The 26,336-nt window shown below is 34.8% G+C and overlaps 1 protein-coding gene across 3 annotated transcripts; it reads right to left on the reverse strand.

The window, feature by feature from the left end:
* Positions 1-242: 242 nt before the first annotated feature.
* On the reverse strand, positions 243-26,336 carry tspan12 (tetraspanin 12). 3 transcript variants are annotated; one of them, XM_087246325.1, is made up of 9 exons: positions 25,923-26,336; positions 24,611-25,092; positions 24,434-24,530; positions 22,838-22,920; positions 21,351-21,486; positions 13,245-13,310; positions 9,803-9,910; positions 7,929-8,072; positions 243-2,760 (listed from the first exon to the last, which is right to left on the reverse strand). In XM_087246325.1, the coding sequence occupies exons 4-9, from the start codon at positions 22,915-22,917 to the stop codon at positions 2,458-2,460; spliced, it is 837 nt and encodes a 278-aa protein (XP_087102451.1). In that variant the 5' UTR covers positions 22,918-22,920; positions 24,434-24,530; positions 24,611-25,092; positions 25,923-26,336; the 3' UTR covers positions 243-2,457.

Genomic DNA, 26,336 nt, shown 5'->3' on the forward strand with positions numbered 1-26,336 from the left:
TTCATACTACCTTTGAAATCTAAAACACTCTTTAGTGCACTGCTCCGCAAACATATCTTAGCACTGTTAAAAGACACAAAAGCGCAAATGTATCCCAGTATCTTCGAGATGAGCTTTTAGCAGCAACGTCTGTCAATTCATCCGAAAAATCTCATTAAGACTTGAGCTTGTGTCCACGTGCGAGACAGAGAGGAAAACAGTCACCTGTGTAGTTGTTCGTGTAAAGCTGGGTGCATAACATATTCAGTCATATAATTCATTTATTAGTGTTCAGATTTCACTTCAAGAGCCTGGTGAGAAAGCCAAGGTTTAGTGTTAGATACTAAGATGTAATTCTCAGTTTCTTTGGATTTTGCATTATGGATTTGTTATTTTTGATATATAATATATAATTTCAAACTCATAACTTATGTATAACAACACACCCATAATCCAAAAACAACTGTATAATGTATGTAAATAAATACAGTTGAGGGTAAAGTTATTAGCCCTCCTGTGTTACTAACTATTTTATTATTTTTAAGTGATATTTAATAGATTAATGAATTTCACAGTATTTCCTATAATATTTTTTCTTCTGGAGAAAGTCTTATTTGTTTCATTTTGACTAGAATAAAAGCAGGCTTTAAAAACCATTATAAATCAATATTACTATCCTCCTTTAGCATTTTTTTTTCTGATAGTCTATACCAGTATACCAGTCTATACCACCTCAGAAAAAAATCTCTCCAAGTCTCTCCAAGTACCACCAAAATTAGCAGTAATGAAAAACAGTAGTGTAGTAGGCCCAGTAAAGCAGCTACAACTCTGCACAGTTAAAAAACATGGCAGATTAACCCAGAAATATAGGTTATATGTCATATATGGCATATTATATACATAATTTTTGATAAATTTTGAAATATATGTAGCAGGTACATGAAATATTTAATTCCTCCGCGTACCACTAGAAGGAAGCCCACGTACCACTAGTGGTACACGTACCACAGTTTGAGAACCACTGCTCTATACAATTACTTGCCTAATTACCCTAACTTGCCTATTTACCCTAGTAAAGCCTTTAAATTACGCTTTAAGCTGAATACTAGTACACTGAAAAAAGCTTTCCCTCATCCAATTAAAAAAAAGTTTGGGTAATGGTTCACACCTAAATTTTATCACTTGACCCAAAGAAGAATTATTAATTTGCCTTAAACAATATTTTTTTTAATCCATGAGAACAATTTTATATAATCTGGTACAAACTAAGTGTATTTCTCTTGATGGAGAAAGTTACTTTATTTAAATTCTTTTTTTGTTCCAAACAAGAGGATGTAGCTTTAATCAAAACAGCAATTTTTCATAAAATGTTCATTAATCCAATTAAGGGTAATAGTTTCACATCTAAATTTGATCACTTAAGCCAATGAAAAATAAATCAATTGCCTTAAACAATATTGTTTTTAAGTCCAATTACAAAGCATATCAAGGTTCTGTTTAATTCGGAGTCACTGGCCTGTGTGCGTAACATTGAAATTTTACATTGGTCATATCAAATATTTCTTAGTTGAGCTCTGAATCAAAAACATTTATATTTACTTATGTTTTAACTCAAAATATATTACTTGAAAAATAAAACAAATAATATTAAACTGAAATGAAAGACCAATTTTTAATTGAATAAAGCACTGCTTGAAAGTTTTTTCCAGTGTATCTTGAAAAATATCTAGTAAAATATTATATACTGTCATCATGGCAAAAATAAAATAAATCAATTAGAAATGTGTTGGGGGAAAAACATCTCTTTGTTATACAGAAATCGGGGACAATTTTTTATTTTTTTTTTTTAAAGTATAGGAGCTAATAATTCTGTCTTCAACTGTGTGTGTGTGTGTGTGTGTGCGTGCGTGCGTGTGCGTGTGTGTGTGTGTGTGTGTGTGTGTGTGTGTAAATACACTTGTATTTAAATGTATAATTAAAAATCATAAATCCATAGAAACTGAGCATGTAGAGAGGTCTCTTTATAATTTTTTTTTTTTTTTTGTGGCTTCAAAGGCCAAGAGTCTCCCAATTCTTGTCTCACACAAGCAAAATACAGTAACAAAGTGAGCACCCAGTTAGCTTAGTGGTTAGTAACTAGGTCACTATATGTGGTGGAAAAGTCCCATCCTGTTGAGAGGAGGAATAATAATAAAAAATTCATTCCGGAAACTTCCCTCTAGAGAACTCTACTCTATAGAGACCAAGGCAATGCCTTTATTTGGGAAAAACTCAGTAAATCCTCTTCATCTTTCCTTATAATGTCCACAAAAATGTTTTATCCACAGACATATAGAGTTTTCCATCTGTTCACTACAGAAATCTTGTCATCCAAGCACCCAGAAACTACTATGATCCAGTTTCGCTGCTGTCCGTTCAGTTTAGTGTCAGTGGGGCATGAGCATCATTTTTACTGCCTCCACTGCCATACAGTTACTGCTAGGAAAGTTGCTCCATCTCGAATTGGGTATGTCCATTGGCGGGTGTGTTTGCCCAGGCTTCGGACGCTCTTGGGTGTGAGTGGCTGACCTTCAGAGGGTCTTCGGTGGGACTGTGTGTGTGGATTAAGGCATCAGCTGATGCCGGCTCAGGTGGTTTGTGGTCATAATAGAGAGCCCATAGAAGAGTCACTGTCAGAGTCATGGCTAAGATCTGGGCCACTCCGATCGAAACACCCAAAAACCTCAAGACCTGTAATTGCTTGGTGCCCCGGATAAAACTGTAGATCTTGGGACCGCAGCCCTGTTGAAAACAAATGTAGGATTTGAAGTTATGCAATCATAAAATCGTGAAGTCAAGCTGTACTTATTGCAGGGGTCTCACACTCCTGGAGTGCCCAGAGGGCTGAAGTCCAGCCGAAAACCCTGCTGTAATGTATATATTTTGTAGTTTTTTAAAATACCCAGAATGAATGAATTGGCTTGATTTATGTTCATCCATAATTAGGATTTAATTTAAACTCTGACTGTATATTATAAAGAAGTGCTATCTAAAATTTTCTCCTAATTTTTTTTGGAGTAGGCTCAGTAATTTAACTGTTTTGAAAAAGAATAGGTTATTCTTGCTTCCTTTAAAGTGAACTAAATAAACATAAACACAGGAGACTGAGCAAAAATGTCCATTTTAGAAGAAACTGTCAGATGCACTTTAACATTTTTGCATCTGAACTCAACATATAGGCATATATAATACAAGTTTATTTATATAGCACATTTCATAGACAGTGGCAATTCAAAATGCTTTACATGAACAGGAACAAAAGAGACAAGTGTAAGAACATAAAAACATACAATAAAAGTGATTAAAAAACAGAAAAAAATGTGTTAAAACTAGTTTTAAAAGAATGAAAAAAGAAAAAGACAATCTGTGGAATCACAGTGCTCATTTAGTAAAGGCACAGCTAAGCAGATGTGCTTTCAGGCTTGATTTGAATGTGCCTAATGTTGGAGCACATCTGATCATTTCTAGAAGCTGATTCCAGCAGCGTAGTAGCTGAAGGCCGATTTACCCTGCTTTGACTGAGCCCTCAGAATTTCTAGCTTATATGGTTCTAAAGATCTGAGTGATCCGTTAGGTTTGTATTCAATGAACATATCTTAATATATACAGTATATAAATAAAATAATTTTTTCTACATTACTACACTACCTATGAAGCCTGTAAATACAAGTACAATGCTATTCTAATAGTGCTATAATGCATGCATAATGCCTCATCAACAATGTTACAGTTTGCTGTATCATCTATGAATAATGAATGAAGAAGAATGAATAATTGTATTAATAATTGTAACAGCAGTAATGATACCGAACAAAATCATACCCACTTAAGCTATTAAATTACTTTAAATAATCTATTATATATATCCCATAATTTCAAATCGTCAGCTTTCTTAAAATTGATCTCTATTTAAATGTATGCATTATTTGTGCATTTAATGCTTTAAGAACACCTTCATATTCTTGTAACTGTTATGATTATTTATTAAACTTTACAATATGTTATGAGGTTGTAAATAAAGCATCACATGTGTGTTATAATGCGTTATGAATGCCTCTATAAAGCAGAAAGTGTTACCTTTTTCATTTTGAATATTCTGTGTTTTATTATTGCCATTAGATGTTTGTTTGTTGTCTATCTATCTCTTTCCATCATTTTGTCCATCCAGTATTGTGAATTGATGACATTTTGTCGGCAGAGACTTCTTTTTAATAGTATAAGTTTTTATTAAGAATACTTTTTAATGTTTAATGAAGCTCTGATTTGACAATCTTAGTTTTAAACTACTTTAATCTTAGAATCAGGAGGTGCTAGTTTTGATAGAGTTTGATAGTGCCACTGATTTGGCAAATCAGTATTAGCTGCATTAGTAGTCTGTATAATGCCAACCTTTCATCTGCTAACGGATTCCCAATAGATAAAATCAAGTGTGCCACTGTCCATTTTCCTATTGCAGTCTCAATCAAATATTTTAGATTCATATCAGGAAATTTCAGGCTTCTAACGTTTCACTCTAGTTGTCTCTTCATATTAAACTGAGATATGATAAAGCATTTCAACAGAAAAAAAAAAAAAAAACCCACACTCCCGCACAGCTGCTGCGTTAATATGCGAGCAATGCAGTGTGTTCACCCGCTCGCGTGTGTGCTTGTGTGGTTGGGTTATTTCCCACGTTGAATTGTGGAAGGGCAGGTAAACTGTTTCCTGTTATTGAGGGATTTATACTGTGGCCTGAGAATGCCAGAAATGATTTCTTTGTCATCTACTCGGAGAGAGACAGACAATGACAGAGAGACAGGAAGTGGGTGAGGATCGGCCTCCACACCCTCAGCCCTTCTCTGACTCTCCCTCTTATGATCAGAGCAACAAAGACCTGCTTTCACTCTGCTGAATGACTGAGCTGTGCTGCTGCTGCTTTAGCACAAACACACTGTTTACAATATTTACTGTACTGCTCATCACTTCTGATTGAGATTGAGGCCAGATGTGTGTCTGTCTGTCTGTCTGTCTGTTCATTCATTCATCCTTTCATCCATCCATCCATCCATCCATCCATTCATCCATCTATATACTATTCTATTTATTGTTCCATCTATTCATCCATATATCCATCCAACCAACCAACCAACCATCCAACCAACCAACCAACCATCCAACCATCCAACCAACCATCCATCCATCCATCCATTCATCCATCTACTGTTCTATCTATTGTTCCATCTATTCATCCATCTGACTAACCAATCATCCATCCACCCCACCATTCATCCATCTACTATTCTATTTGTTGTTCCATCTATCCATTCATTCATCCATCCATCCATCCATCCATCCATCCATCCATCCATCCATCCATCCATTCATTTGTCCATCCATTTACTGTTCTATTTATTGTTTAATCTATTCATCCATCTAACTAACCAATCATCCATCCATCCATCCATCCATCCATCCATCCAACCAACCAACCAACCAACCAACCAACCAACCAACCAACCAACCAACCAACCAACCAATCAACCAACCAACCATCCATCCATCCATCCATCCATCCATCCATCTTAATCCATCCATCCATCCATCCATCTACTATTCTATTTATTGTTCCATCCATCCATCCATCCATTCACTATTCTATTTATTTTCCATCCATTCATCCATCCAATTAACCAATCATTCATCCATTCATCCAGCCATCCATCCAACCAATAAGCCAACCAAGCATCCAACCATCCATCCATATATCATTCTATTTATTGTTCCATCTTTCTATCCATCGATTCATCCATCCATCCCTCCATCCCTCCATCTATCCATCCATCTATTCATTTGTCTATCCATCTACTTTTCTCTTTATTGTTCCAACTATCCCTCCATCTATCCAACTAACCCACCATCCATCCATCCATCCAACCAACCAATTAACCAATCATCTATCCATCCATCCATCCATCCATCCATCCATCCATCCATCCATCCATCCATCCACCCATCTACTGTTCTATTTATTTTTCCAACTATCTATTCATCCATCCATTCATTTGTCCATCCATCTACTTTTCTCTTTATTGTTCCAACTTTCCATCCATCCAACCAACCATCCATCCATCCATCCATCCAATAAACCAACCAAGCATCCATCCATCCATATACTATTGTATTTATTGTTCCATCTATCCATCCATCCATACATCCATCCATCCATCCATCCAACCAACTAACTAACCAATCACCCATCCTTCGATCCATCCATCCATCCATCCACTCATCTTCTGTTCTATTTATTTTTCCATCTATCTATCATTCTGTCTATCTAACGCTTTGTTCGTAATGATTAAAAACTACACAAACTTACAAAATCTATAAACATTCCAAAACTTTTTCAAGCATTTCCAAGCGGTGTCACAGACAGCGCATTAAAAGAGCAGGGGTCTGGATGAGACAGTGTGTTGTGTTTGTCCTAGTCTGTGTGTGTTTGCTTCTCAACACACAGGTGGGTCCCTGAGCTACGTGACTGACTTTAATTGCACTGCTGGAGTCGCTCATAACACTCTCTGCCAATACAGTGTGATTAAACACACACTCAGCGGGTAAGCGAAGCTCTCCACTGTCTTGCCTCATTTTAACAATGTCAGCTGCAAAGTCATGTCTTAATTAGGCCTGTCAGTCAATTTTAATGTTTTTAAGAAATTGATTTGCTATTAATTATCAAATTGGAAACCTGTAAATAATACAGAAAACAAATACTATGTAAATCAATGGTTACCAGTTTCCAACATTTTTCAATATAACTTCTTTTGAGTTCATTTAAACAAAAAATCTCAAACCACATTAATGGTGAGTAAATGATGGCATAATTTTCATTTTTGGGTGAACTATCCCTTTAATGGCACTTTCCTTTCATTTCCATATTACTGAAAATAAGTTTCTCACTGAGCAATCCACCATAATTGTTTAGCAAATGTATAAATCTATCTAAATTTGACTTGGTTTTGCATTCTTAGTAACATTTCTGGCTTTTGTATTGACATGAAACACTAATGGATTACTAGCAAGAAGACTTCTCATGTGATTACATTTACACATTACAATTTAATTGCAGATGTTATATTTTAGAGAGGTGTTTCACCCAAAAATCTAACATTTGCTTATTAAATGAATCACCGAAATGCACAGATTCGGGTAAAAAGTATAATTTATAGTTTAATGTTCAACTAAAGAAATAAAATGATCTACATCTTAGACAGCGGTAAGTAAATTAACCAATTTTAATTTGGGGGTGAACTATACCCTACATAAATCAACCCATGCCTATTTTGAAAACGTACTATATACACTTCTGGCTAAATACTTTCTGAGATCTGAAATTTGTCTCGCGAGTGTCATTCATACCTACTGTTCTCACGTAAATCAATCAGAGGCCACTGTTGACTGACGGACTTACCGATCAACTGACCCACCCTCCTTCTTCCCTAAACCCAACCAATAGTGTTTTCAAAAGCTCCGATTGGAGAGCTAACTGGACAAACTGGTAACAGCCGAAAAGCAGTCCTTATGAAGGTAAACGTGAAAAGGAATGGTGTCATTCCACCCTGTAGAGTTCGTTTTAAAGACGAAATTCAGCCATACATACTTCTGGCTACATTATTCGCGATCTCCAGAAATGTATACAGGGCTACGTTTTCAAAATAAGCCTATGTTGACATAAACTGAACTGATCTGCCAGGACACATAATCATTGGCTTATTAGCTTTTTATTTCTTATGAGAGATTATTTAAACTTATAAAAACAGCCTCATTGCTCTGTCAAAGTAACTGAATAAATAATATAAAAAGACAAAATCATCTTCATCTAGCCTGGAAGAGTAACATAAGAGGATTTTGGGTTACAGCCTCAGCAATCAGCTCACCTCCTGGTAAAGGTCACTGAGGTCATTATAGTGGGCCTGGCGAGCACAGCCTGGATACTGATTGGAGCAGCAGGAGTCAGGTGGCCACTCCATCTCTGTCATTTCCAGCCAATCAGTGAAGTAGATCACTCCACAACACTTCAGCTGCAAGACAGGTATGAAATCGTACTTTATACAATGTACAATGATTAGTTTTTAAAGATATTTTTTTACTATTTTTAGGTTGAATTAATAATTTTACTTAATGTAAACCTTTGATTGGTGATTTCAGTTGTGTTTAGATTCAGATTTTAAAAATTTTATAATTTTTTTTTCCCGTACAGATTGATTTCAGTATTCAAAATGTAAATGAAACTAATAATATTTCATTATAATATTTGGTCCTAAAAATATAATGTACTTAATGTGTTCATAATGTATTGCAGATCATTTTTGTGATATTGAGGTGGGATACGGGTAAGGTTAGGGACAGGTTTAGTGGTATGGGTAGTTTTAAGGGTGGGTTAAGTTGTAATATAGTCAACAGTGTAGTTATAAATGTAATTACAGAAAAGGTGTAAAACATGCAGGTATTTGATCATGCAGAAGTACAATGATAAAGCAGGTATTTACACAATAAGTACATTGTAATGAATTATTAATGTCAATGTAAGTATTAGTTAAGGCCACTTAATATAAAGTGGTACCTGCAATATGCCAGTCACACAGCTGTATATTAAACTTTAAATGCATATTAAACATCAAATGTGACCACAAAATGCGGTCAAAAATACAGTAAATGGGTCAAAATAATCTTTTTTTAATGCCAAATATCATTCGAATATTAAGATAAAGTTCCATGAAAGTATCTCACACTTTCAGAAATAAAGGTACAGGAGCTATCACTGGGGCAGTACTAGGCATGGGATGATAATCGTTTTCAAGGTACACAAGGTTTGGAAAAGTCAAGGTTTTAATAGCGCAACAATTTCTGTAATACCGCCCCTAAGGTATGTGTAAGATTTTTTTTTTATTATTAGTTTTTTTTTTAGAACAGTATCTCCAGCAGAAAAAAAAATATGGCGTCTTAAAATGTAAAGAAATCAGTGTTTTTGAAACTAATGAAGACAGCAGAAGTTAATGATTTAAAATCTTTCAAAAAATAGAATATATCGTTTTCAAAGGGGTAAAAAAAAAAAGTTTTTTTACCCAGACATTTAAAAACAATATATTTTAGAGCAGTGAGGACAATACCGTGAAACCGTGATTTTTTATGCAGAGTTATCACACCATGAGACTCTTATACCAGCCCATGCATAGGCAGTAACTTTTCAAAAGATACTTATTTGTACCAGAAGAGTCCATATTGGTACCTCAAAGGTACATTTAGGTAGATTTGGGTACAAATGTGCACCTTTTAGGTACCACTGTGGACCTAGATAATATTTATCTTTTAAAAAGGTACTGCCTCAATGACTCCTTTACCTTTATTTCTGAGAGTGCACCTATTTTCTACTGTAAATATTTCAAAATTAAAATTTTGATTGTTAAACGTACATTAATAACTTTATTGGCAATTTTCTTAATATTTAGATTTTTTTTGGGACACTTTAATGTCAATAGCTGTATAGTTGTATATAGTTTAATAGTTAAATATCAGTCAATATTATTCTATACTAACAAACCATACATCAATGGGACGCTTATTTATTCAGCATCCAGATGATATCTAGTATAAATCTTATGGTTTTGTGCTTCAGGCTCTTAAAAATGCTATGACCGACTACTTTGCAGCTTTCACTTTTACCCACTAATTACTAAAGACTTAGAACAAGTTGCATTGTGTGTGGTTTGGTGTGTGACAAGGTGCCATCCTGGTGATTTTGCCCTCTCACCTCTGTCTGTAAAGCATTCCAGGCGTGTGTCAGCCACTGGTAACGCTGCAGGCCAAAATGAGGCATGCGTGACTTTAGACTTATCATATCAGACCTCTGTACCATAGGCTGAAGGGAGAGAGATAGAGGTGGGAGTTATTGAGAAATATTCATGAAGAAATCATTTCACAATTTTTCAAAAGCCTTAAAACTGTCCCCTTCTGATTTAGTAAGCACATAAAATCAATTCCCCAGCCGTTGATTAATTACATTTTCCAGAGAGCAATGTTATTTCCAATGCAGTTTAAAGGACCATCCGCACGCCCACACATCCAATTTTAGTCTCTCTTATGACCATTTTATTGGCTACTTATGAAATGCCTTATTCACAAGTGTGCCCATGTGTTGTTTGTATACTAATTGGCATTTCATACTCAAGTCCCCATGAGACTTCTGTTTTTTACACCTCAGAAACCATCGTGATGGCCATATGATAAGTACCCATGATGCCCAGGGGCGAGGTGTGTCAGTTTTTTGTAGCAGAACTGTACTTAAAGGTATTTGGATCAATTTATGATTGGATTTTATTCTAAAGAATATGACAAACAACTTGCTTTAGATGGAGGGATGAATGCATAGATAGATAGATAGATAGATAGATAGATAGATAGATAGATAGATAGATAGATAGATAGATAGATAGATAGATAGATAGATAGATAGATATATAGATAGATAGATAGATAGATAGATAGATAGATAGATAGATAGATAGATAGATAGATAGATAGATAGATACGGAGGGACGGATGGATGGACGAATGGACAGACAGATAAAGATCTGAAAATCAGATCTGAAATAACTCACATTTCACATATAAATGCCATTTCATACTTGCAAATCGGATATTTTGTTGATTTCAAGCCAAGAACAGTTGGACTGAATGCACTGTTTTGTTGATCAAACCGCTTGCATGTAACCAGACCAGGTGCAGTGCAGTAAACAGGCTCATTGCCCACCCACAATCCACACACTGGGGTCACATTAGGCCACAGCAGCACAATAGCACCATCCAACCCAACAAAGGGCTTTTTGGATGAGTGATAAGAGCTCGTGTGTGGAAGCAGAAGCTGTGCATGTCGGAGTGAGAGCAGCCAGATTAAAGCCAGGTGTGTGTGATATCCTCCCCTGGAGGTGCATCTTATCTCTCGTATCCCTGAGCTAAGACAAGCAGATGCTGCCTGCAGTCCCTTTTCCCCCTTCCTGATCCAATCTTTCACATCCAGCACAGGTTTGTGTAAAGCCTGACGCTAATCTTGCTTCCACAGCCAACTAGAGCATTTACATACATGTAGACATATATCAATATTCAATATGTCATGATAATGAACATTCGTAATATGGACATTGTGGACACTTCAAAATACTGTGAATAATTATTTATTATTTCAACTTTTAGAGTGGCAATGTAATGTTTGTACTGTAATTAATCTGGCCTACTACATGCTGGAATATTGATTGAAATCTCTGTGACTATTTATAGGGCTATTTACGATGTGATAAGCCTCCAATAGTTAACATTATTTCATTTAACTACAGAGTTAGTTGATTGTTAGCTAATTTAATGAATTAGTTCATTAAACTCTAATAAAATGTGTGTTACGGACAGGAACGTCTGTCATTGTTTTAGTCACTTTAGATATTTATATATAAGCCAATTATATTTCAGCATCCCGGGTAGCCTTTGTGGAAAACCGCGTATTTCATTCATTCAGTCAGGAAGGCTATCAAAGCTTGTGTCTGTGACTGAAATGTGACCTCCGGTGGACAGTAGCAGACTCCAAAATGAGACACACATTCAGAGTTCCACATGAGGTGGTTATTATAAACAATATGAATATTATGAACGTAAACATTAGGTGAGCAGGTTACATTGTAACTTCGTGTTCTAACAACATGCTACCTGACGAGATTTGGAGTGATAAGCAATTTGGCTGTTTGCATCAGACGAAACATGAAATATATTTAAATACAGCCATTCAGAAGCACAGAATAGTGCACTCACTGCACTCCAACGGAATTTACAATCTAATAAATACACATTCAACCTCTTTAACATTATTAAATGTACATGCTAAATTACTAATTTGTGTTGGCTTGCACTGAGTCACAGCTCTAAAGTTCAATTTCAAATGGTTTATTACATTTACAAGATCTGAGGTTAACTTTCTGCTGCTGCTTTCAGTAGTATGGCAATAAATGTCACGTAAAATGGCATTCAAACTCACATTGTTTGCATTTAACACTGAATAAAGCACATGAGGTGTACCTGAGATGATCATTGTCAGTTTGTCCTATTGTTCAGCTATGAGACATAGAAGTCGTTTGTAATATATCAATTTCAGGTGTTGGTTAGGACTAAAAAAAAATGTGCATGTGCCATTGCTTTTAGTTAGAAAACGGTTCAAATCAGTCCAAATCGGCTTAATAGTCAGGCACGCTCACACCAAGCCTGCGCTTGCATGTGTTTTGATCCAGGAGTGCAATATCTAGTTTAACCACTAGGTGTCAAAATATACTGTACCTTTAATGCCTAATAACACGTTAAAATCAGTCATAATCATTTTGTTAAATAGAGTTTATGGCTAATTAAGTTCTGCTGTATTTTTTAAACTATTATTAACATAGTAACTGTAATTAATCTGGATTTTCTGTCTGTTTACTAATAAGACTTTATCTTAAAGTGTTACTTATTTTACGTTATAAACTTTTGCCCTATTTGTTTACACTGAATGTGTATATAAAATAAAGCAATACACTAAGTATTTTTATCAATATTATACTTGTTAATGTAGCTAAGGCCAATATCGTAATAATACTGTATTAGGTATTATCGTATGGTATTTTAATTTACATTTTGTTTTTTGTATTTTGTGATTTGTTATGTTTTAGATATGGACTAAGAGTTCGAAAGAAAGCAGATCATAATAATACAATTGTGATGAAAGCTTTAGCAATTAATCGCAGCTATTTTGTGTTCTGACATTTTATCCAACCCGTCAGATTATCCTATACCAACACTTGACCAACACTATTTGAACAGTTCTGAGGTAAGGGTTATGGATTAGGGCGATATTACAGCCTCATATCACACCACACCAAAAAAATCAGTCTGATTGGTGGTATATATCATCAAAATGTGCTGCCTGTTTTTAAATGAGAGGTATCGGACAAATCAACAAAACACCGTAATAAGCCTACATCCATATAGGTCTCTACACATACACATTCTGCATATTAACACGCCCCAAAAGGAAATCTGCTGAAGCCAAGTCATAATAGTTAAGATTAGACTGTAAGCAGACTGCTCAGAAACCGGATCCTCATTCCGGCGGCCATTTTGTTTAACGTGAGAGAGAGAGACGAGAGCAGGCATTCCTGTTTATACATAGCTTCACGCACCTCGTCATATGTCCACACTCCACTGGCCAGCTCCACGCAGAATATCACCATCAGACTGCCAAAATACTGCACACACAGAAAGAGAGAGAGGGAGAATGAGAGGTTATAAATATAGTGTGAAACAATAGGGCAGAAAGGAAGGTGTTGATGATCAGACAAGTGTATTATTATATTCTGGGATCTGGATTCTGGTTTGTCTCTCAGGTCGTCTGGAGAGAGTAATCGTGACAGGCTGTGTTTAGAATAGAATACAAGTCTCTTATTTTTGGCTAATTATTATTATATTCTATATGAAATATGCAAATGTCTCAATGCCTTATTATACCAGCAAATGAGTTGCTCAAACTTTAATAAGAGAAACATGAAATATAATTGATGAACTCTTGTCAATAGTTGGAAAACAAACAGTTGAAGTCGAGGAATTTTTCACAGTATTTCCTGATAATATTTTTACCTTAAATTCACAGTAAATTACTGGCTGATAGTTGCATTACTTTCACAGTAAAATACTGTATGTATATTTACAACAAATTACTGGGATTTTGTTACATTGAATTACTGTGAAATTACAGCTCTACAGTGTAACTTCACAGTAGATAGTAAGTTCATTACTGGGATTTCCCATGCAATCTTACAGCAATTCGTAACTTTTTGATTTAGTGGCTAATATGTATGAATTCGTACAATCTAATTCGTACAATTTAGTATGTTTTGCTCATCACCCAACGACGGTTGGGGTTAGGGGTGGGGTTGGGTGCCACTCCTCCTTTTTAAAATCGTAAATTATTGTACAACTGAATTCGTTCGAATTAGCCACTAAACTGACATAAAATACTTACGTTTTCTTGTGAGATTTCCTGGTGATTTCACAGTATTATCCTGTAGAATTAACTATATTTCACTGTGAAAATGGCTTTCCTTGGCTGGTCATGCAGACATTTACCCTGACTTTGAAATCATTTTGGGTGTTTAACAGCGTTTGGTTCTATGAACCAATTACTTTCATTCCAGTTTTTGGCTAAGCACAAAGTCATGTTCATTAAAAATTATTTCATATTTCCATGTTAACCTTATAAAACTAAATAAAGGTGCAGTGCACTCAAAAATGAAAATTTACTAGGACATTCATGTTGTTTCAAACAGGATGATTTTCTTTCAAGTTATTTTTGTTGTAACCAAATTGTTTTTGGGGTTGCAATAACATTCTGTTATTTCTAAATATCAAAAAAAGTGCCAATACTAGAATAAAAGTTAATTTGTATTAATGTCTATGTTGAATGAAAGAAAAAGAGTTTAAATTCCTGTAACCAACCTGCAAAATATATAGCCTTTTTCACAGTAATTTTTTTGTAATCATGCTAATTTAATTAATTTCACAATAAAATTCTGAATACAACTCATAGCTGTGAATATTTACTGTTAAATCCTGTAAAGTGATACTAATGTAATTTACTGTGAAAAATTACAGTAACATGTTGCGTACAGTAAAATCTGGAATTTCCTTACAGTGTTTATATATTTTGATTAAATATACAGTAAAAATAGTAATACTGTTAAATTATGTTTTAGTTCAGAATACCTGTTTTCTTTGTGAATATATTTGAAAATTATTTTACATCATAATTTCTTCATTAATGCCACATTTTTTAGACAAGGTTTTAATATTCTGATTTCATTCCTAAGGAAATACATTCTTATTGTTCTCATCTGTGATAAAACCAGTTGTTCTGCTTTATTTTTTTTGTAAAAAACAAATTACAAAACAGCAACATTTTAAAACAAAAAATCTTTCCACACTAACAGTAAATAAAGTTCATAACTGTTAAGGATTGATTTGAAGTAATAATTTGCTTGAAATACAAAGTATCAGAAGAAGTATCATTTATATTTCCACAACAATATAAAGCAGAACAAAACTGATAAGAAAAACCAGTCCCACTATGTACTTAAAGTGAAATTAATAATCCATTACAATGTATATATTATGTAAATACTTGCTTTATTGCTGTACTTAAGCTTGATTAAAAACCTGCATGTAATTATATCTGTAGTTAATTGCAGTATTTACATTTATTATGACACTTTTGACCATCTCTTAAACAATAACTCACCCTTAAACCTACCAATACCACCAAACCTGTCCCCAACCTTACCCGTATCCCACCAGAAGTGTTCGCCATACATTATAAACACATTACGTACATTGTATTATAGTTTAATGTAAATACCTAGTACTTAAGGACACTTAATATAAAGTGGGACCTAAAATGATGAAAATGTATCATGTAACACTGAAAAATGCATTTAACATGATCCCACATTCACACAGACAACTGCTAATCTAAATGTAGATCATTTATCAGTCAATCAATTCATCAATTATGTAATTTTTAATATACTATCACCAATTTTAATTGTCTAATTGTAACTAATAATGAATATTAACAATTTATATGGGTGGGTTTCTATGACAACATTTAAGATTTAAGCATGAAATATACTGAAACATCCGTTCACATCGTTCACACACATACAGCCAATTTAGTTTATTCAATTCCCCTATAGCACATGTTATTTGGACTGTAGGAGAAAACAGAGCACTTGGGGGAAACCCACGCCAACATGGAAGAACATGCAGACTCCATACAGAAAGCCAGCCGGGACTCGAATCAGCAACCTTCTTGCTGTGAGGCGACAGTGCTAACCACCATGTCGCCCAATAGAATGCTCCAAAAATATGTTTCTTTGGTTTTCTTTCTTTCTTTTTTTGTATACAAACAAGCACAGACTTCGTCTTTAGGGCCCTTCCCAACAAACACATCCATCTTATCTACCCCCTTTCTGAAAACAAACACGCACTGTCTGTCTCAACATCTCTTTAACATGTACACAGTTCTCCACTGTTGAACACGCAGATTATCAAGATGAATGACGGTGTTAAGCAGCCGCTTTCAGAGCAGACAGCTTCTTTATTTGGAAGACGCTAAATATTTGTGGCCGGTGTTAACATTTCAGTCCATTTGTTTTGTCAGATGCCTCCACACACACACACACACACACACACACACACACACACATATACAAAATGACAACCTTTTTCTCTTCACACTTATATCTGTTCAGTGTGAACTTGTAACCTCTGGAAGTTCCCCAAAAACTAGCTCATCTGCAAACACACACACACACACACACAGAGGTTACATTCTCTCAGCGACCTCTCGGTTTATTGATTTGTTGATAGTTTTACTCTTCCTCTTTCACACTCACACTTTTTCCTTTTTTTTTTGGCAAGTGCTGTTACAGAAAACAGGACATGGCGAAAATTGATGGATTTCCTTTTCACCGGAACAATTTACACCCCCCTTTTTTTCACTTAGTCATGGAAACAGAACGAGAGTGTGATGCATTCAGAGTTGATGATTAAGTCGTCTCAGATTTGTTTTGACAGATGGCTACTGGTAATGTCATTAAACCTCTGCTTTTAGGGAGACTTACAGTTGGAGAGCTGAACAAATTGATCTGAGTGATACCATGAAGTCATGCAAACTATTGAGAAAAGATGTGGTTTCCTGTCTTTAAGTAAAGACTTAAAATGCTTGAATACAGTGTGCTTGTTTGTGTGTTTGTGTGTTTGGTTCTCATCAAGATAATGGCTCATAAATTACTAAGAATTTTGTATTTTATCAATGTAAAAAATGCTGTTTGCAGAAAATGTTTCTTGTGAGAGTCGGGGAATAGAATATACAATCTGCTGCAGTTCAAACCGAGCATCAGAATAGGGAAGAAAGGTGCTTTAAGTGACTTTGAACATGGCATGGTTGTTGGGCCCAGACGGGCTGGTCTGAGTATTTCAGAAACTGCTGATCTACTGGGATTTTCACGCACAACCATCTCTAGGGTTTACAGAGAATGGGCCGAAAAAGAGAAAATATCCAGTGAGTGGCAGTTCTGTGGGTGCAAATGCCTTGTTGATGTTAGAAGTCAGAGAATGGCTGATAGAAAAGGCAACAGTAACTCAAATAAGCACTCGTTACAACAGAGGTATGCAGAAGAGCATCTCTGAATGCACAACATGTCCAACCTTGAGGCGGATGGGCTACAGCAGCAATAAACCACACCAGGTGCCACTCCTGTCAGCTAAGAACAGAAAACTGAGGCTACAATTTGCACAGGCTTACCAAAATTGAACAATAGAAGATTGTAAAAATGTTGCATGGTGTGATGAGTCTCGATTTCTGCTGCAACATTTGGATGATAGGGTCAGAATTACACGTCAACAACATGAAAGCTTGGATCCATCCTGTCTTGTATCAACGGTTCAGGGGGGGTTGTTGTTGCAAAGGTGTGGGGGCATATTTTTTGGCACTCTTTGGGCCCATTAGTACCAATTGAGCATTGTGTCAATGCAACAAGCCTACCTATCATGTCTATCATGTCAATATGGACTAAAAATCTCTGAGAAATATTTCCTGTACCTTGTTAAATATTAACGTGTATATATATATATATATATATATATATATATATATATATATATATATATATATATATATATATATATATATATATATATATATATATATATATGGTAATATATTAAAAATAATTCATTAGCCCTAAAAAATTAATTAAAAAATAAATATTTATATATATATATATATATATATATATATATATATATATATATATATATATATATATATATATATATATATATATTTATTATATATTTGATTTTTAAACGTTAAACCATATTTATTGATCATATTGAAAATAGGTATTTTAGATTAAAGTATTTATTGCGATCTGGTAGACAAAAGTATACAAGTAACATACACTTTAAAAAGTGATTAGTTAGAAACATGTTACCTTTAAGTGATTAGCTTACTTTTTTTTTAAAGTAAGTAAACCTGTTGCCTTTAAATTATTAAGTAAATGAACTACGTGCATACTTATAAACATTTAACTGTTAACTAAACAGTACAGCAAAATCAACAGGTAAAGTCAACTTTTAAAGCTCGGGTTTACTCACTATTTTACTAAAATAACTAATAGCTTTTTACATTGTACGCTATACTTGTACATGTAGCGCACTCTTCCTTATTTATATAAAGAATTCCTGGATTCTTTCCCAGTACTGGGTTGCGGCTAGAAGCGCATCCACTGCGTAAAATCATATGCTGGAATAGTTGGTGATTCATTCCGCTGTGGCAACCTCTGAAATAGAAACCAAGCCGAAGGAAAATAATTGAATAAATTTCTGGATTCTGATTAACTAAATCTCTATTTGGAATATTGTCATTTTTATTAAAATAAGCACATAGACCTTTACTAACTCAGAAACAGTAAAGATGCCCAGTCTGGTACAAAATTACCTTTCAAAATATGCTTAAACTATATGAGAAAATGTAGCATTGCTTTTACGTTTGTTGATTTTTATATTTATGTGTATTAAAATGAAATATTTTATTATTTTAATGTGTTAAAACATTTATTATTATATTGATTTACATTTATAAACATTACATGAACATAGATTTGCATGCACACACATACTGTATATTTAGATTTTTCAATAAGAGGGCTGTTTTCGGGCTCTCTGTTTTAGGGCTCTCGGTTTCAGGGCGTTGTGCCCGTCTGCTGACCCAGACTGAGACAGAGCAGTTTTCTGGGTCTCTTTAGCCCATCCGTGCCCCTCCTGCTCCTCTATTCATCTCCTCAGGAGCTTTTCTCCTCTCCTCTCTGCCCCGCGGGCTTCAGTTACACCAGAGGCCGAGAGACTAACAATATTATCTGGCTGAGATACAATAGGTAAACCAATCCAGACATAAAGAGAGGAGAAGAGCTTGAGTTACGCAGTCGCTCTATTCACCAGACGCTGCGACCCAGCCGGACAATCACACACACAAACCGTTTGTCCTGTCACAGCTATGAAAAGGAGGAGGCAGTTCAGAGATTATGATAGTAGAGAGTTATGTTTATGTATAGATTTAAAATTGTGCATTAAAAGTAAATGATGCTTCTTTGAATTTCTGAAAAAGGAAAAATAAAGATTTCAGCAAAAATGGCTACAATATAACAAAGAGTTAAACATTTAAGGGGGTCTGAATACTTTCCGTACCCACTGTATATTATTCATAATACAATTCCATTACATTGAGTCAACATAAATGTAACTTAATTGCAGCATGGCTCACTTGTTAAATAATGTAATCATTTTTCCACATCAGTTGGGTTTGAAAAGACAAAAAAAGGTGATGTATGGATGACCGAATCAGTTTCATTTTTAGACTGACTGTTTAATTCCACGAGGTCAGATAGAGGGTGAGTTTTCCTTCCTCTCCGAATCATTTATATCATCGGTGCTAACAGCCTGTCAAGGTCTTGGCGTTTCAGAAATCACAGTGTCACTAACGCATCCGTCTAAACACACACAAAATCACTTGCAATGGGTTTAACTACGTGCCCTGTATTTGGCCCTGCTTGACAGTCCATCATGTTGAGTGATGCTGTCACATTACTGCTGTCCAACTCTTTGTCTCAGAGACGCAAGAGCTTTATGGCCTTTATAACCTACGCAGCGAGTTGCTACAAGTATCTAAGAGGGTTATTATCATCCGACACACACAGTTTGACGATAAGCATAGCAGGACTCGGGTACACATGACATCCAGTATAACAAAGAGATTGCCTTGTTGTAGTATGAAGAGACTTTCTGTGCCTAAATATGTGAGGGACATAAACTTTGAGCAGCAGAGAGCTACAAAATAAAGTATAAATAAAACTACCTCACAATCCATTTAAGTTCTGTAATAAATACATATTTGGAGGGAGATAGGATGAGATGGTTTTCAATTACAACATACACTGTTAAAAAGTTGACTCAACTCAAAATTGTATAGCAACTTGCTGCAGTTTAGTTGACTCAACTGAAATCTAGTCAAGTGCAGTACTTGGGGTTACAAATTGAGTCAACTCCAAGCTTTACAATTTATAAAGCCTTACTGTCACAGTCACCAGCAATCTAGCCCATGCAGATCGCTGGAGAACTACAAATCTGCTGGTAAATGGACTACAAGATCCAGTCATGCAACACATACACACACCTGCTCTTCAAACCTTACAGAAATTCTTTTTTCTGCCCAACACAAAAAAATATATTTTGAAGAATGCTGGAAACCTGTTATCATTGACTTCCTTTGTAGGAAAAAATACTATGGAAGTCAATGGTTACAGGATTTCAGCATTCTTCAAAATATATCCTTTTGTGTTCAACAGAATTTTGGTTGAAAAAAACTTCACATTACAGACTTGAAGGGATAGTTCACCCCCCAAAATGTATTTACTCTCCCTTCCCTTGTTTCAAACCTTTAAGGGTTTCTTTTTTCAGCCGAACACAAAAGTAGATATTTTGTAGAATGCTGGAAACCTGTTACCATTGATTACATAATATTTGTTTTGCCTACAATGGAGGTCAATAGTTAGAGTTTCAGCATTCTTCAAAATATCTCCTTTTGTGTTCAACAGGAGCTTATTTTTAAAAAAAGCAATACATTACAATACAGACTTAATGGGATCGTTCACCCCCCAAAATGTATTTATTATCATCTTACTTGTTTCAAACCTTACAGAGTTTCTGTTTTCAGCTGAACAAAAAAGAAGATATTTTGAAGAATGCTGGAAACCCTTTACAAGCGACTACTATAGTATTTTTTTCCTACTATGAAAGTCAATGGCTACAGGTTTTACAGCTTTCTTCAAAACATCTCCTTTTGTGTTCAACAGAAGAAAGAAACTCAGAAAGCTTCCTTAGGAGTTGAGTAAACAGAATTTTTTGGTGAACTATCCCTTTAAATTGGCCTTAAAGGATGTGATATCTCTCTCTACCCCCATCTAGTGTGTAAAATAAAGACACCGATGGGGATGCATGGGGTAAATAAAGCACGACTTGTTCGAATCTGGTTGGAGGGTGCTTGGGGTCAGCAACGTCATTACCAGCGAAACTTAAAAATATTCTTGCTACACAAAAACCACACACATTCCATGCCACACAATGTTCCTGCTGTGCTCATCTTTTGGGTTTTGATTTGTTGTTGTTTTTCTTACCCAAGACAGTAGGAGCAGATTGCACTTGAGCGTGCCGCAGTAACCCACCATGGCCACGATGATTAGAAAACAGCACACGGCGATGACGACAGGATGGACCACGGGGGAGTATGTGCGAACGGCTGCCTCCTCCAGTCTGAGAAAGAGAGGGAGAGAGAAAGGCAGAGTCTTTTTTTTTTTTTGGCAGGCTTTTTTGTTTTTTGTTTATTTTCTGGTGCATTGTTGAATATCACAACAAAATTTAGCAACTTTTGGTTGTCACTACAATCTCAGAAATAAAGGTACTCGAGCTGTCACTGGGGTGGTACCTTTTCAAAAGGTACAAATTTGTCTCTAAAAGGTCCATATTAATACCTTAAGGGTACATATTAGTACCTAAAAAGTTCAAAAGTGTTCCTTTTAAAATTCGTAGGTACTAATATCTACTTTTGAGGTACCAATATGGATCCTTTCAATACAAATGTGTATTTTTTTAAAAGATACCACCCCAGTGACAGCTCTCGTACCTTTATTTCTGAGATTGTGTGTGTATTCTATAGATGTAAAGCAATAGATAGAAGACAAAGCTAAAGATCTCTCTTGGCATGATTTGGCTTGTTTCCTAAAATATGTGGAATTTATCTGCACAGCATCATGGGTAATGTAGTTTTACTGCACAAATTCTGCTATTAAATATCTGCTATTATCAAATGTTTATAGAATAAAACAAATATTAACGTTTCACTTAAACACATTCCTAGTAAATCCAATACATCCAGGCATCCAAACTGAAGATTTTAAGTGATATTTCATGTATATATAAACATAATTATGTCATAATTGTACAACATAAGTGTTTTTGATTGAACTTAACTTGTACTATTTCTGCTTTTAAGTTAAACATCTAATTGAAGGTCTGAATTTTCTGCTCTAGTTGATATCCTGCTGTTTCTTTCTGCAGACATGAGATTATTATCCATCTGAGGGTTGCTGACTCAACGTGTTACTGCAGCGCAACCCTGGAGAACCTATTTCTTGTGTACAATCAGGTTTGAATGCAATTTTCCCTCAGTTGATTCCCACAGATCTCATGACGTGGGGCACATAGGGCTCAGTAACGACTGATTTATAATACACACCGTGGTTTATAAATTGCTTTTGTCAACACTAATTAGATATTACTCGCCTCCAGGATATTATTGGTACTTTTGGGATTTTGCCACCCGTTTTGCTGAGTTTCCCATTAATGCTTGAGAGGATTTGGACAAAACTATACGCAAATGAATGGTTCTCAACTCTCTACTGGCAACTTAACGCATTTATCTAATTTTTTTTTTCCCCATCAGAACTGAACACCTTTTTCATGCTTGTAATTACTTCATAAGCTTGAGGCAATTCGATCCAGAAAGGCTGAAAAGTGGGGAAACAGTAAATTGGAGCTTTACATGGACCACTGCTCTGATTGAAAGGTGTATACGGCTCACACCTGTCCATGCACTCACACTCACCTGGTGTCGGCGGTTAAGGTAAGCACATTGTTCAGCTGATCCCTGAGGTAGGCAGACACTCCCAGCACACACAGGGCCATAAGCTGGAACAAAAGACAAGAAATGTGGGACTTAAGCCACATCTAAACATCAATATACTTTTATAGTAGTGTATAAACACACTTTTTAAAGTAAGGAATATTCTTTTTTAATGTTTTACAAATACTTTGATAATTTAAAAATGTAATGTATTTATTATTTTTTAAATGTCGGAATAAATATAAATATTTATTGATATTTTATTTTTGTATTTTAGTACAATTTATCTTTAATTTATTAAAGATATATAATTTTTATATATTTGAACAAATTTCAGTTTATATTTTTACATGTATTTATTGCTAAATAGAGGGTATCCATGGAGTCTTAAAACATCTTAAATCTCAAAATCTCAAAATCTAAATTTTAGGCCTTAAAAAGTCTTGAAGTTACTGAAATATTGTTGTGTAGATCTTAAGTCTTTTTTAAACAGGTCTTAATTTTTCTTTGTTCATGTATTGCTACCCAATCTGGCCAAAACCCATACAATCACCAACAATCCGTCTTAAAACTTTACATTTTTTTATTCAAAAGGTAATTTTTCTTCTTATCACAATGGTTTAATTATTGTGCTTATAATAACATTTGTTTAAAAGTGTTACATGTATTTACTGCTGAGGGAACCAACCTGGACACATTGATGTGCATAAATTAGGTTTATTACAGTTTATTACAGTTTTTAAATATTTTTAAAACAGTTGTTCATTTTTTATTTTTTATTTTAAAGAAAAGTTTATGTTGGAAAAAAGTGTACGGTACAAGTACAGCTTGCATGTTTTTACACATTACACATTACTTAAAATATTTTGCTAAGAAATATCTAAAATGTGTCATTTTTATAATTCATTTACTATTGTATTATTAATTGTATTAAATTATAATACAAATCTTTTATATCTTGGCCTTTTGAAAAAATCCTTTGCGTTTAGCCCTTTATGAGTCTAAAATTTTATTCATAACAGTCTTAAAATGTCTTAAAAAGTCTTAAATTTAACTTGGTGAAACTTAAAGAAAGCTTGTAAGTATATTTGCATCTTTAAATATATATATATATATATATATATATATATATATATATATATATATATATATATATATATTATTTTATTTTTTAAATTTTTTTTACAATAATTTAAAATATATATCTTTTTTAAATATATAATAATTAAAATGGAATTATACAAAACTTATAGTTTAATTAAACATAAAATATGTATAATTATACATAAAAACTATATATATATATATATATATATATATATATATATATATATATATATATATATATATATATATATATATATATATATATATATATATATATATATTTTTTTTTTTTTTTTTTTTAAATGACCTTGGTCAGGGGAATTCTGTGGATGTCAATTAATTATAAATTAAAAGGTAATTTGGGTTTGTTTGTTTTTATTGCTTAAAATGATACATTTAACTGTGTCCTTCTATAAAATTACCTTGTTGCAGATCAGTTATTTTATTTATTTTCACTGTAAAGAAACTTACTTTTCACCAGGTGAGAGATGAGACAGTTTAGCATCCTTTGCATCCAACGCAATGTGATAAAATCCCCGCTTTTTACTGTGTTGTGTTATTGGAGCCTCTGCATATGAAATAAGTGTGCATTAACCTAATTGTATCCATGTTTGTGTACACTGTAGACTTGGAAACTTATTTACGTACCGTGTTATGCCCGACATGCAGCAATATTAGTGGCATGGGTTTAGTTTGCCCTACGTAGACATTCTTGGTCTAAAAACACACCCTGGCGCTTATCACATTTAATTCCCTAAAAATAGCGCCCGCAGCAGAATGTGAGCTGTGGTGCCATGCATGCGAGCATAACTTGGATTCAGGCTGTCCCCTACGTAAAGATAACATAGGATGGGGAGGGAGGGAACACAGATTGCGCGTTTGTTGGAAAGTGAGTGGCTGTTGCGCGTCTTGGAGAGCTAGGAGCGCAGCAGCAGCAGCATCGTGCCATGTAACGTGAGCGCTCGCCCGGCCACCTGCTCGACTTGGACTCGTCTTACCCAGAAGAGAAAGTTGAGCGCGTAGAGCAGACAGCGCAGACATTTCACCGAATCCTCCCGGGCCATTCTGAGCGCACCAACTGCTCGCCAAAAGACCTCATTTTAACTTCTGCCACCACGGCACCATAACCACTAAGGGAAACAGTCAGAATAACGCATTTTACAAGGTTTTACGGTCAAAATAAAACTTACTTAAGATGTTAATGATGCTGAAATCAGTCTAAGGTGGTTGATTGGTTCTTAGTTTACGCGTAACAAACCTGAAAACCACCTTGACCACACCAGGAGACGCTCTTAACATTTTTAGGTCATCTTATATAGGCCTACTACCAGGTGGTCAGCTTTGGACATCATCATAAAATACCTATAAGAGCATCTAAATGTGCTTAGATGGGGTGACAGACCAAATAAACCAATTTACTTTAAAGTAAAACCCCCAAATAAAAGGTTTGCGTATTTATTTGTTTGTTTGTCTGTTCATTTATGATTTTGAATTGCATTATGAGACTTTGATTTTTCCTTTAACAACTTTTTGGTGTTGAAAGGTTTGAAAAAGTGACTTTTTGTTGACATTTTGCATTGAAGCGATGCATGGATTGCTGTTGTAAATTACTGCACAACAGCCTGGTAATGAACTGCAAGTAGGCCTATACTTTTTTATTTTACGGACTTAATTCTCTCAGTCTCTAGTTTTATTATACGGACTTAATTCCTATATAATTTACATTATTTCAAACCGTTAAAAGGTCAATGAGGGTCACTTTGTTAAAATTCATAGTTAATTTCTTAACATCAAAAGTCAACAGAGCAGAGATGTCCGATACTGCAATTCAACTTTAAAAAAATCTTATATAAATACATTGGATATAAAGAACCTGTTAAAACCATGTTAAGGGTATTTTTAAGTGTATTTAGGACTTGCAAACCATCTCAAACTGATTTAATGCGTTTAAAGGAGATACCTTGTCATAAATCCTTGTGCGCGTTCAGTGCGCATCCATAAAGTCTTGATATGATGTTGCAGCCAAATATCCGTGGGAGATTTCAAAAGCAGCGTGTGATTTTAAACACAGTAACAGGTTGTAATTTTCTCCTCTTGAAAGTTTATAAAATTAATCCGTATATGTCATGGTAGTTTTGACTCCCTGGAGTATCCAATAAGGAAAAATAGAAGAGCGCAGAGTCTCCAGCATGAAGTTGTAGGAAACTCCTCAAACTTAGTTGCGACAGTAATGCAAAATCATATTTATATTCCTGTCAGAGCCGCGCGCAGCAGTCGGGCGTGTTCACGGAGATTCATTCACTGTCACTCTCATTCCTGGCTTTGGTTACTTCACTGCGGGCCAGCTATAAACACCTCGCCTTTCCACAAGTTT

Source organism: Danio rerio, chromosome 4 (assembly GCF_052040795.2).
Source record: "Danio rerio strain M-AB ecotype USA chromosome 4, GRCz13ab, whole genome shotgun sequence".
Taxonomy (NCBI): Eukaryota; Metazoa; Chordata; class Actinopteri; order Cypriniformes; family Danionidae; genus Danio; species Danio rerio.